The 14194-nt window shown below is 33.0% G+C and overlaps 2 protein-coding genes across 3 annotated transcripts; both read right to left on the bottom strand.

The window, feature by feature from the left end:
• Positions 1 to 3624: 3624 nt before the first annotated feature.
• On the bottom strand, positions 3625 to 7430 carry LOC100776576 (G-type lectin S-receptor-like serine/threonine-protein kinase At4g27290). 2 transcript variants are annotated; one of them, XM_006582141.4, is made up of 7 exons: positions 6028 to 7429; positions 5491 to 5598; positions 5221 to 5378; positions 4934 to 5144; positions 4576 to 4813; positions 4338 to 4488; positions 3626 to 4254 (listed from the first exon to the last, which is right to left on the bottom strand). In XM_006582141.4, exons 1-7 carry the CDS (start codon positions 7301 to 7303, stop codon positions 3946 to 3948), a joined length of 2451 nt encoding a protein of 816 aa, XP_006582204.1. In that variant the 5' UTR covers positions 7304 to 7429; the 3' UTR covers positions 3626 to 3945. The 2 variants fall into 2 exon arrangements, with proteins under 2 accessions (XP_006582205.1, XP_006582204.1); XM_006582142.4 differs by lacking the exon at positions 5491 to 5598 and having other exon boundaries at positions 3625 to 4254; positions 6028 to 7430.
• Positions 7431 to 9688: 2258 nt separating this feature from the next.
• On the bottom strand, positions 9689 to 12129 carry LOC100776042 (G-type lectin S-receptor-like serine/threonine-protein kinase SD1-1). Its single transcript, XM_014776724.3, has 6 exons — positions 12036 to 12129; positions 11761 to 11918; positions 11470 to 11680; positions 11112 to 11350; positions 10871 to 11021; positions 9689 to 10790 (listed from the first exon to the last, which is right to left on the bottom strand). Exons 3-6 carry the CDS (start codon positions 11509 to 11511, stop codon positions 10482 to 10484), a joined length of 741 nt encoding a protein of 246 aa, XP_014632210.1. The 5' UTR covers positions 11512 to 11680; positions 11761 to 11918; positions 12036 to 12129; the 3' UTR covers positions 9689 to 10481.
• Between the last annotated feature and the right edge of the window lie 2065 nt (positions 12130 to 14194).

Genomic DNA, 14194 nt, shown 5'->3' with positions numbered 1-14194 from the left:
TGTGAAGTTCAATTATGTTTTTATGTTTAATCGCGGATTGAGTGTGTTTAATGAACCAATTGGTGTTCTGATGCGAATTTGTTGTAAAATTGATGTGTTCCTATGTTGGGTGTGTACCTTAGGGATTAGGATTCTTTATAATTAGCATAAAAATATATGGTAGTGATGATTTTGTTTATATCATATATGTTGGCCTTTCAATCTTGTTGATTTTTATTTTATTTATATTTTTTTAAAATTTTTTCACACCGCAATGTATACGTATACATATATTGACACTCTTATTTCACAAACTTTATATTTTATTTCGCGTGGGTGATTTCTCGTCATGAAATTCACATGTACAGGGATTATTGGATAATTGAATTGGCTAAAATTATTTGAAGAAATTAACTAAAGTTGTATTCACATTGTAATTAGGCATTTTCTTGATGTTGATAACTTAGTTCAAATATGTTTAGAATATAGGTATACATGTTTTTCATATAAATCAATATAAGTATATATTTTTATTGTTATATATAATTTGTATTTACTTAATGATATTTTTGATATTATTGTGATTATTTTATATTAATATATATTTAATACATTTTATGTATTTTATATGTTATATATATATATATATATATATATATATATATATATATATAAATAATACATTTTCTATATATATATATATATATATAATATGTATGTTTACGTTAATATTTTGTTATATTTATATTAATGTACATTTATCCAAATAATTTAATTTATCAAGTTAATGTACGTTAACGTTAGTATGTATATATAATAATAAGCTTAACGTTTAAATTAATATATATAATTATATATACATAGATTAATAAGTTTATATTCTAATATACTTACGTTAACAATGTATGTTTACGTTAATACTACGTTAATATATATATTGAATATAATATATTTATATATATGTTTTACGTTTTGAATATAATTATGTTAACATTTTTAATGCTTACGCGAATGTTTCAATATATTTATATTAATGTTTTTAAATGTTTATGTTAAGCCTTAAATATATATAATGTTTTTAATATATTTATGTAAATGTTTTAATATATTAATTGTTTATACATATATATTAATGTTTATAATACATTTAATTACTTACATATGTATATATTTAATGTGTTAATCCCTTTTATGTACTTATATATATAGTATAATATTTATTCAATGATGTGTTTATGATTATTGTTATTTTATATAATATATATATATATATATATATATATATATATATATATATATAGTATTACATGTATGTTATATTTATTTGTTTATAAGTCTTGAAGTTATATATTGTATGTTATTATTATTATTATTATTATTATTATACATTTTTATTTATTTGTTAAGTATACTTTGTAATTAGTTAAATTGTGAAATGTTAAATTGTAGACATGAGATAAGATTATAAATGAGTGTCTGATTAATACTTATAGTGATATTACTTGTCTTGTGAGCTATGAGTTATACAATAACCTGACCAGTGTTTACCTTGAGAAAATTTTTATGTGCAGTGTTAAAGGAAAAGTGTAGGATTCCTAGTTAGGATCTTCAAGGGTGAAACGGTAGCGCAACTTGTTAAATATGTTTGAAATATAAGTGTGAGGTCATGGGTATTGTATAATTCATAAACAGTGTCTGCGTGCAAAAAAAAAATTATTTTAGGGGTTGGACTTGAATTAGGAGGAAGAGGCCTTGACGGACTCTTCGGAGTGTAGGCCTTGGGGGTCACTCGATTTGAGTGCTCCTTTAAGTCTGTGCTGACCCGACATGGTTGGAGCATTCTCGCAAAACAGCGTGACCTTGTCTGATCTCCCTATGATTTTACTTAGTGAGAGTGACCTGGCATATCCATTGTGTTGTGTGTCTTGTTATGTACTCCTAAGTGTCTCAATGTGGTTTTTCACTAATATGGTACCACTTTGCATATAGGATTGAGTCTTAGTATAATTGTTGCATAACGTTTGTGTTTGACTTTCATTGAGTTAACAATTGTGGTTTGATATTATTTTCTGAAGTGTGTGAACTTGAATGGATGTGAATAATGTGTGTGATTTTATGAAATGATGTTATTTATATAAATTCAACTTTAAGTATTGCATGTTTTACATGCTCTAATGTTTTATTATATAAGAATGTGATAACTCATTCCCGATGTGTATTTGTTATTGGGCTGATTGCCATTTTGTTCAAGTGAGCCATCACATGATGAGTTTCACGCTAGAGATGGAGAGACTTAGTCCGTGATAGGAACATGCTCTGATAAGTGTGACATTGGGGCATAGGATTCTACTTCGCATGTTATAATTTCCGTGAATGATATGATTGCACTACATTTTCTATTTTAGTTTTTTTTTTATTTAGCATGGACGACCTTGTTTTGAGTCGGGATAACTTTGTTTTTATTCGAACAATTTTTACTATGTTTTCATTAGGTGAATGTGAACCCTTTGTCTTTTGAAATTAATTTAAGGTCAATGTGTTTTTTTTTAAAAAAAATTAAATAATATTTCTGCATGATTTTATTTCCTTTTATTCGTTATTTGTGAGGGTAGAGGGTGTCACACAAAGCGTCTTCGTCGTGATCTTGTGGGAGGAAAGGAAAGGGGTGAGAATTTGAGAGGTCAGACCGTGTCTTGCAACAAAAGAGATTGGGACGCATAATTTTTCAAAATTCTCATTTTACCAACTATGGGAGGATAGGTGTTGAACAAAGGAATAAGGGTAAAATTGTATTTTTTTGGCAAACTATTCTTGTTATAAGATAGTTTTCGAAAAATCGTCTTAGAATGATAGTTTTTGAAGCGATTTTCGCAAAATCGTCTTAGAATGATTATAATTATTTATCGAAATGCCACCACGTTTCTTTATAAGATGGTTTTTTATCAACCGACTTAAAATCAGTGTCGTAAAAATTAATTTTTCTAGTAGTGAAACGGGTTTAAATGCAGTAATGATTGCTTATAGTGTAGCATTTATAAGGTTTTATTATATGCAATAACAATGACAAAATTGAGGTCTATTGAAAGGCATTGATGCATAAGGTTACTAGTTTTAAAGATACTGATTGACATTTATGCTAGGATTAATTAAGAGTTGTTAAAAAGATGAGTCAAACAAGTGGTACATGCTTACTTGCATCACCAATCTGATAAGAGACTTAGACTGACGATATGTTCGGTTTCCAGTCGAACCAATCAAAGCCGAGTTTAAGAATATTGATCAAATTTACTTAACTTTCTCTTCATCTCTCTCAAGTGCTCACAAATTATATTTGTTCCATGAATTCACCTATTTTGAAATAAATGTTTGTGTATGGCTTAAATGGTTTTTCTCAACTGTTTTTTGGGGTTGCGGAGGGTGGTGGTTTCCTTTGACAAGTAGGTCAAACTTTTATACAAAAGTTCTATGAAAAAAATAATTATTTTTAACAAGGAAAAGAGAGAAAAAATAACTTTAGTCAGCTTTTCTATAACTTATTAGCAAGTGCAAAAATCATGGTAATAAGTATTAGGTTGTTTTTCTTTTGACAATACTATCAGTTAGTCCAACCACGAAAATTAATGAGCCCCAGCATATTTAATACTCATGTACAAAGTTACAGGTACCAACACTCGTTCAACCTGCTACAAAAATCTTCTAACTTTTTTGCTTTCTTATGATGTGTAGAACAAGTTAAGAAGGATCTAAATTGCTTCATATATCTGGAGATGTTTCAGAACTCTATTCTAGTGCAGATAGCAATATTATTGTCTTCAAAGTATGCTTATCTCATACACTTATTTGGATACATGAAACAAAGGCAAAGCTGGCAATCATAATAGAACTTTCACTAGTTATGTATAATGAAAATAGCTGTTATGTTTCACATTATAAGGTGAAGCCCTAACATTTGCTTGCCTCCATTCCCTATCTTGCATCTAATATTGTGATGGACAGTTCATTAACTGAGCACAGTTTGTGATTTGCCGATGAAGAATTTGCTTCAGATGTAACATCCTTTTCGGTGTAAAAACCCGGAACCTTAGGCTTTGACAATAATTTATCACCATTCAAGAATAAACCCACGGATGACATGTCTGGTCTATCTTCTGGTCTTTGTTGCACACATAGTAGGCCTATTTGTATGCATCGTATGATTTCAGAGAGTGTGCATTGTTCTCCTAACACTTCATCTAATAGTTCCAGCGCCCTCCCTTCGGTCCATAATCTCCATGCCTGAGATGGTGAGAATTAAATTAGTAGGAGTGAAACAATTCAATTTATACTGATTAGAAACATAGTCAGATAAGTGTGCTTACATGCCCGAGAAGATTATTGTAGTGTTGTGGGTCTGAAAATTCTCTGTTTTTCTTCCCACTTACAATCTCTAGTAGTATCACACCATAACTAAAGACATCTGATTTCACTGAGAAATGCCCACGTGCAGCATACTCAGGAGGTATGTAACCACTGAACATAAAATTTTAAAAACAAAATAATTAAACTTGATGGAAAATTATCAAAGAATCATAATCACATAGCATCAAACTAGCTTACTATGTGCCAGCCACTCTATTTGTCTTTGCGTCGAATTGATCTCCCAAAAAAGATCGAGCCAAGCCGAAGTCTGATATTTTGGGATCAAAATTTGCATCTAGTAAAATATTGCTAGTTTTTAGGTCTCTGTGAATAATCCTCAGCCTAGAGTCTTGATGAAGATACAAAAGTCCTCGAGCAATGCCACTAATAATGTTGAAACGCTTATGCCAGTCTAGCAATTTCCTTTTGGTTTCATCTAATGAAAAAAAGACTAGCATTTAGCAGAGCAGTTGCAGATTCAATCATTTCATAAAACCACAATAAAGAAATAAGAATATTTTTATAGATGTTTAAATCAAATAGTATAGACTCAAACCAAAAATAAAGTAGTCCAAGCTTTGATTCGGCATGTATTCGTAAATTAACATTTTTTCTTCTCCTTCGATACAACAACCCAGAAGTTTTACAAGATTACGGTGCTGAAGTTTCGCAATCAATGCTACTTCATTTTTGAATTCTTCTAGCCCTTGTCCAGATTCCTTTGAAAGCCTTTTCACAGCTAACACTTGTCCATCTATCAGCTTTCCCTGAAAAAAGTCATCAGCTAAACTTAAAATGTTTTTAAGGAAATTAGAATTTCTGGATATTGGTTTTCTTTATCACCTTGTACACTGGTCCAAAGCCACCTTCGCCAAGCTTATTTTTAGTTGAAAAGTTTTCGGTAGCATTAGCTAAGACTGACAAATTGAAAGTTGGCAAATCACCATCTTCCTTTCTCGGTTTACTTTTGAAATGCTTGTTGTAAAGTTTTCTTGCTGTCCCTGATTGGTTGGAAGATAGCAAACATTATCATGTAATATACATAGATTTTGTTTTGTTCTTTACTTTTCCAATTATGTTATATTTGATGGTAAATTATATCTATGTACTTACATGGATTTCTTATTATAAATACGGATGCACATATGAGAAATCCGAAAATGATTACACCAACGATGATTTCTACTATCTTCTTCTTGATATTTCCATGGCCAGCATGGTCTAAAAGAAACACAGCATGATCAGTCACCAACTTTAAGCACAACAGTTGTGCTGACAGAGTGAGGAAAAAAACATTGTATTTAAGTTGCAAAAATTTATTAGGGAACAATAGTAAAAATTGAGTATTTATTAAGGATAAAAAATAGACTTAGCCCAACAAATAACATGCATTACTAAACTTTATTTGCAATTGTTACCAAAAGCTTGCAACGAACATCGTATAGTCCCCCCTTTCAATTATTTTCTTTACTTCGGCATGGTATTCCATGCTTCAATAATAGAACTTTTAACTTACAATTGAATGTTCCCACGGCCTTCCTTACTCCACCCTTTTCTTTTAGAATAATGCAATGATTAACAAGAAATCAAACAGGAAATGAAACCAAAGACATTAATGGCGAAAATCAAAATCAAAAATGGAACGTGTACCTAATTCTGAAGCTGGGACTCTGACAAACAAGTCTTGTCCCCAATCAGAGAATTTCCTCATGTCAACCAGATCATTAGACCAAAGTAGACAGCCACTCCCTCCATCACGGATATCCAAATTTGTATATGCTGTACAGGAACAGGTTGTAAGACATGACCTCTGACATTCATCAAGGTTCATGGTTTTATTATACCGTGATGCAGATGTGTCTGGCAATTTCAAATGTTTATATGTAAAGAAACCATCTGTATAGCTGTTCTTGCAATTTGATTTATTCCTTGGAACACAACCATCGGACCAGACTGACATATTCCATTGATCAGGAGACTTGGGAACATAACCTCTCAAGCATTCACAAGTTGGTCGGTTACCATCAAAATTGCATATAGAATTTGCTCCACAAAAGGCATAATTCTCGCATTGATCTTCCTCCCCAGTTGAGGCGATTTTCCTTGTGGTTCTTTCACTTGACCAATATAAAGACTGCCCTGTGCCTGAAGGAGTCAGTTTATATACACTGAAGGCCCATCGAGCAACAACGTCGTACTCATAATACACCTCTTTTTCATTGATCACAAATTTTTGTGATGTTTCATGAATTGGACCTGGATATCCAACTAGATACAAGCCATTCCATGATCCTATTCTGGTTCTTATATCAGGTCCCTTGAACCGTACTAATTGTGGATATCCTGTAAGTTCAATTTTTGAAGTATATTCTCCCTCAGCTGGATCTTCAACACTTTTCCAAGATGTAAGATATCTTTCTAGACCAGTCTCTATGTTCCACCCAAGCTTCATTCCTGACATCAATGTATCAGTTGGATAATCAAAACTCTGCCACAAGAAGCTGTTCTCGTTAGTTTCATGTCCATTTTTCACTACAAAATTTCCCGAATCCAAAAGATAAGCAACTGGATTATTCACTGCTTTGCTTGATATATTGGATGACCAAATGGTGCCATTTGTAGGACTGAGAAGCTCAAGAATCCCTTTCTCATTGAGTTTGAGAACTCCTGAGTTATTCTGAAGAGGTGTGTTTCGGTTAGCCACCCATACCACTGTGTAAGGGGATACATTTGTGTACCATATAGCCAAGTATCGTCTTGTCGAATTTCCGGGACTGAAGAAACCCAGTTCAGTAATTCCACCAGCTGAAACCAAAGTCTCACCATCTCGAATGGATTGACTCACTGCTAAATGATTTACGGATCGCAAAGTTGAAGTTGAAGTTGTAGTTGTGTAAGAGATTAGCAAGAACCAAATAAGTAACATCGTGATGCTCCCTTAATATTTTGGCTTCTACTAGTAGAATGACAATAGCATACCATGCGAAGGAACATAATAAACTGATGTGGAATATGGCTCGTAGAGTAGTGCCATGACAACATCATTTGATGTTAGAAGAAGACTGTGCCAAGTCAATGACAGAGTCCATTATTGTAGAGCTGTAGCATAGAAACATATTTTCATACGATTTGGCATTTTTCTATTGAAAAATTATGTTATCTCAATTATTATTATTATTATTATTATTATTATTATTATTATTATTATTATTATTATAATTATTATTATTATTATTATTATTTCACTAAAATAAAAACCAACAGCCCATCGCAAAGAGATGTGGACTCGCGTTCGTGCATTTCATGTAAAAACATTTTTGTAATATATAACACTGCAATCTTCAATGATATTTCTTTTTTTAGTTCGTGATATAAGAAAGGAACACAACATAAATATAGTTGGTGGTTTCCATTGTGAAGTTGAATGTCATTTTTTTTCTTAATGTCTCCGGTAAATGTAATAATGTTGACATTCTCAACCGCGTGGGCATTTGATCCTATATCAGATGTTACAAAGATAGGACTGAAAATGAAATAAACCAACTTAAAATTAATTTGACAATCAACCTATTAATTAACATGATCAACTTGGCTAATTATCTAGTATTAACTATCTTTAAGGACAGAGACAATCCAAAAACAATATGTACAGGAATGAACCGGGCAGATTTTTTTTCGAAATTATATTTCAACTAAATTGTTGGCAGATACTGTAGCAAAAGGCTGGGTTTTGGCAAGAATATATAACCACTACAATGGTCTCTTACCCTGAAAAAAATTGGTATGTTATCTTTTATGCTAGAATCTCCTATATATACATAATTGTTTTGAAGAAATTGGCATGTTATCTTCAGATATAAAATTGGTGAGTTATGGAGAGTGTCCCATCTTTGGTAATGGATTGGCAGATTGCCATTGTCAAAAATTTTAAAAGATATTGCATAATGTATAGTTATCCATCTTATCGTCCATTTTATAAATTAATTTGACAACTATATATAAAGTCAAGCATTTTATAAGCATAAGATGGACATCGTGTTTTTCAATTTACTGAATTTAGTGTGAGGACGATAGTGGAACTGAGCATATGTATCATATCCCAAAGTAAACCTAACTCCAATTCTTTTTTTTTTTCATATCTATGACTAAACTTGACGAAGTCAAAGAAATCCTCAGGTAGCTCTCACCATTAATAATGTTGAACTATTACAACCACTAGCGTCTACTTTATCCAGGATTGATCTGTAAAGGCTCAAAATAAATAGTTCAAGTCAAGCATTTATTATGCCTGTATTCATAAATGAACTTTAGTTAGATTACTTTTTAAGACCTTTAATTTATAAAATGGGTTCTATTTGATCTCATTTTTCTTCTCTAATCTTTAAACATTTTAAAAAATGATAAAATATATTTTTGATCCCTCAACTATTTAAATTTTTTATTTTTAATCTCTCAACTAAATGTTAATTGATCTTGGTCCTTAAACAATTTTTCCCTTTCGATTTTCATTCCCACCCTTTGTAACTCTGTTAAGTTGCTAGCTGTCTGTTGAGGTGAGAAATTAGGGATTGCCACATGGTCATTTTAATTGATGTGACTTTTTCTCAACTTAAAAAACATGTTTTATTTATTTTAATAAAAAATCCATCATTGTCTCTCTTCACCTTCAACTACCTCTTGATGACACCACCCATCACGATGTCCACACACATTCCCACTTCCTCTCCTCCACATTGGAATGACCTAGCACTGCAGTTTGATTTTATCATCATAATCAAATCAATCACGAGCTCTATCGACCACCGTAACAATTCGAAAGGCCACACACATTAAGAATAGTTTTTATATATTTTTTATTTTTTTACAAGAATTATAAGGTTGATTGGGTGATAAAAAGGAGAAGGAAGGAGAAAAAAGTTGCAAGTTCAATTCTCTCACTAACAAAATACTAAAAATTGACAACTAACATTTGCCAAAACAAAAATCATTAATTTTACATCCCCAGTCTGTGTTTTCCAGTTATTCATGTTTAATGGAACGTAAAAGCAACTAAACATTGTGTTGATAATGCGTGCCCGGCATCCCAATTGTTCATGCAAACATACAGCTGATAAAAGAAATTATTCTATTGTTTGATTTTGTAGAAAGTTAAAGAAAAAATATGTATATACAACAATATAAATATATAGTGAAAGGATGATTCATTTTTATATTTTTCTTTCCAAAATATGTTAGGTTACAAAAATAGAGGGGTTTCTTACCTTTTTTGGGCATTCTTTCCTTTCCGAGTGCTAAATATATAGTGAAAGGATGATTCGTTTTTGTACTTTTTTTTCCTTCCATAACAGTTTGAAGCAAACGGATATTAATTACCAGAATGTGACTTAAGCCACACCGTATGACAAATCTAGTGAAAGGATGATTCATTTTTTATATTTTTCTTTCCAAAATATGTTAGGTTACAAAAATAGAGGGGTTTCTTACCTTTTTTGGGCATTCTTTCCTTTCCGAGTGCTAAATATATAGAGAAAGGATGGTTCGTTTGTGTATTTTTTTTTTCCTTCCATGACAGTTTGAAGCAAACGGATATTACTAGAATGTGACTTTAGCAACGACCGTATGACAAATCTAGTAATGGTCTCAACTAAAGGGTGCCAAATAAAAAAAAAATCGTGTTTAATAATGAGTATTAGTTTGTTTTTCTTTTGACACTACTATCCATCGATCAGACCAACCTTGAAAATAAATGAGTCCCAGCATATTTAATACTCATGTACAAAGTCACAGGTACCAACACTCTCAACGGGTTACAAAAAGCTTCATACTTTTTCGCTTTATTGTAATGAGCGGAACAGGTTCAGAAGGAGCTAAATTGTTTCATATCAAGATCTGGAGCAGTTTCATAACTATATTCTATTGCAGATAGAAACTAACAATTATTGTCTTACTTATAGTATGCTTATCTTATGCGTTTGTTTGGATACATGAAACAAAGGTAAAGAGGGAGCTCATAATAGACATTTAACTAGTTGTGTGCTCAAATAACCGATATGTCCCACATTGGAAGCTGGAGCCTTAATATTTTCTTTAATTTCCTCCTTTTCTTATCTTGCATTTAACACTGTGATGGAAAGTTCATTAACTGAGCATAGTTTGTGATTTGCCGATGAAGAACTGGCTTCAGATGAAACATCCCTTTCAGTGTAAAAACCAGGAACCTTTGGCTTTGACAATAATTTATCACCATTCAACAATAAAACCACGGATGACATGTCTGGTCTATCCTCTGGTCTTTGTTGCACACACAGTAGGCCTACCTGTATGCATCGTATGACTTCAGCGGGCTCGCATTGTTCTCCTAACACTTCATCCAATAGTTCCAACGCCCTCTCTTCACTCCATAATCTCCATGCCTGAGATGGAGAGAATTGAATTAGGAGTGCAACAATTCAATTTATACTTATGAGAAACAAAGTCTTATTAGTCTACTTACATGCCCAAGAAGATTATTGTAGTGTTCTGGGTCAGAAAATTCTCTGTTTTTCTTCCCACTTACAATCTCTAGTATTATCACACCATAACTATAGACATCTGACTTAACTGAAAAATGCCCACGTGCAGCATACTCAGGAGGAATGTAACCACTGAAAATAAAATTTTGAAAGCAAAATAATTAAAACTTGACAGCAAATTATCAATGAATCATAATCAGATGGAACTTTAAACTAGCTCACTATGTGCCAGCCACCCGATTTGTGTTTGCCTCAACTTGATCTCCCAAAAATAATCTTGCCAAGCCAAAGTCTGATATTTTGGGATCCAAATTTGCATCCAGTAAAATATTGCTAGGTTTGAGATCTCTGTGAATAATCCTCAGCCTAGAGTCTTGATGAAGATACAGAAGTCCTCGAGCTATGCCACTAATAATGTTGAAACGCTTATGCCAATCAAGCATCTTTCTTTTTGGTTTCATCTAGTAAAACACAGACACATTTAGCATTGCAGTTACAGTCTTCAAAATTTTGTATACCACACAAATAAGAAATAAGGAGATTGCCATAGATGTTCAGAAATAATTGTAAGGGTTCCAACCAAAAACAAAGTAGTCCAAGCTTTGGTTGGGCATGTATTCATAAATTAACATTTTTTCTTCTCCTTCGATGCAACAACCCAGAAGCTTAACAAGATTACGATGCTGAAGTTTTGCAATCAATGCTACTTCATTTTTGAACTCTTCTACCCCTTGTCCAGATTTCTTTGAAAGCCTTTTCACAGCTAACTCTTGTCCATCTATCAACGTGCCCTGAAAAAAAAAGTCATCTGCTAAACTTTAGAAAGTTCTAAAGGAAATTAGAATTTATGAATATCAGTTTTCTTTATCACCTTGTATACTTGTCCAAAGCCACCTTCTCCGAGCTTGTTTTTAGTTGAAAAGTTTTGGGTAGCATTAGCTAAGATTGACAAATCAAAAGTTGGCAAATCCGCATCTCCCTTTTTCTGTTTAATTTTGCAATGCTGGCAGCAAAGTTTTCTTGCTGTTCCTGATTGGTTCGAAGGTATCAGTATTTAAACACTAACACATAATAAGCATGGATCTTGTTTTCTTCTTTTGTTCCTAATAGGCTATATTTGATGGTAAATTATATCTATGAACTTACCTGGATATTTTTTTATAAATATGCATGCACATGTGACTAATCCAAAAGTAATCACACCAAGTGTGATTTCTACTGTCTTTTTCTTGATGTTTCCATGGCCTGCAGCATGATCTAAAAGAAACAGCGCATGATCAGTCACCAACTTTAAGCACAACATTTCAATTGATTGAAGTTAAAAAAGTGAATCTGTGTAATACTTTAGATACAATAACTTAATAACTGTTTGTATTTTTTTTCAACTAAAATTGAAGTTCAACATTGGTAATCTGTGGAATAAAGGTTGACATTAAAAAATTATTTGGATTACCAAGGTTTGGAGAATTACAAAAAAAAAACACCCAAAGTACTGTATCTAAATTTTGTCTATCTCGCAACCGACATATCTTTATGGAAATCATTGTCTTCGCTAGAGTGTGGCATTTCACGGCACAATAATTGAATCATTGTTTAACTAACCTCTGAATGTTCTCACCGCCTTACCCAACTCCATCCCTTTTCTCTTATAACAATGAAATAATCAACAAAAATTGAATAGGAAAAGAAAGCAGAGATATTAAAGGAAAAAAATCTAAATTAAAATATAAATTGATGGAGTACCTAATTCTGAAACAGGGACCCTGACATATAAATCTTGTCCCCATTCAGAGAATTTCCTCAAGTCAAGTAGAGTGTGTTTACACTGGAATTTGGTAAACAACCGCTAGTCTAAGTTAATTGCTTGCGAGACCAACTAGTGAATCTCAGGAGCATGTCATTTGCGTGTTTGCTTTAAACATAAAACCGTTAATGTTCATCATTGCAACAAACACTCACTGGTTCGAAATTTGCAGAAAGTAAAATTGTTTAACAGAAATCGAAATGCTGGAAATAACTAGGCAAGGAAAGGAAAATTCTGACAGAATCGAAAGGCTGGAAGTAAATTAACAAGGGAGGAAAATTGCAGAATGTAAAGGAGCAGTAAGTTCACTCGATCGAATGAACCATTTAAAAGACAGGAATTCTAAAGTGAAGCGTAAATTGCATTGCATTCGAAATGTAAAGTTTACAGAAATTTAAAATGGTTCACAAACAAACATACATTCTCCTTGTGTACTCGTTTCTCTCTGCGCTGGATACTTTGAGTGTATAAGGATTCTGTAGAAATGATTTGCGACCCCGAAATCTAACTAAAAAACTGCTATATATAGACATTCGAAAATAAACTGCCCTAACGGTCGAACATTATCCGAATGCCAAGTGTCCTGCCACGTACATCTTACATGCACATAACTGCTCCTTAGAACGGTTATCCATCTTGCTCGAAGTTGAAGCTAATTTTGTGAAGTTGTCAGAAATTGTGCTAAGTCTAGAACTCCTGTTACCTCGACTTCGACTCGATCATACACCAATTCGAATCACCCAATGATTCGAAAGCTCTCTTTCTTATCCTAGCCTTGTACTTCGCAAATACCTCCTTGAACCTGGGAATCCCTTTCAAAAGACTCTTCTCTCTTTTCGATTCGAACAGGTCCTGACCAGACTCTTGCTCTGTAATACGCTTCGAACCTCGAGACGACATCCAATGCATACTTAGAGCATATTTTAGCCCGTCGAAAATATGGGCTAACAAATTGCCCCCAAAAAATGTCTGCTTCGATTCGAGATCGAAGGAAGATGAGAAGTTGACATTTTTTTCTCTTCTTCTACCAGCTTTCTTGAAACAACGTCACGATCGCACGTTCACTGTGTAACCGTCGCCTCGATCTCCATTACCCATCATTAATTCCACCTTTCTAGGCAGAGTGGGACACGTGTCACGCTGGGGAGTCAAAAGGGAAATCTGATGTGATTGATTTCTGACCCTTGATTCTTATTATATTATTTTCCTCTTTTTTAAAGTGAAACCCCATAAATAGCGCCAGAACTACAGATAAAACCCCTTCAGCTTCTTCCAAAACCCTTCTTCTTCCTTGCTTCTGAAACCCTTCTTCTTCTTTGCTTCATATTTCCGGCGAAACCTTTCTTGCTTTCAGATCTTCCTATTAACTTGTTACTCCTTTCATCATCAACCTCACCGTATCTCTGAGCTTCGCCACTGTTCTTCGTGAACCCAAGCTCTCACTTACTGATTCTATCAGCTACAAAACCCTTCGTAAGAATCATCTTTTCTTAGATTTACA

The sequence above is a fragment of the Glycine max genome, chromosome 6 (genome assembly GCF_000004515.6).
Source record: "Glycine max cultivar Williams 82 chromosome 6, Glycine_max_v4.0, whole genome shotgun sequence".
Lineage (NCBI taxonomy): Eukaryota > Viridiplantae > Streptophyta > Magnoliopsida > Fabales > Fabaceae > Glycine > Glycine max.
This window is presented reverse-complemented; position numbering and strand designations above follow the sequence as displayed.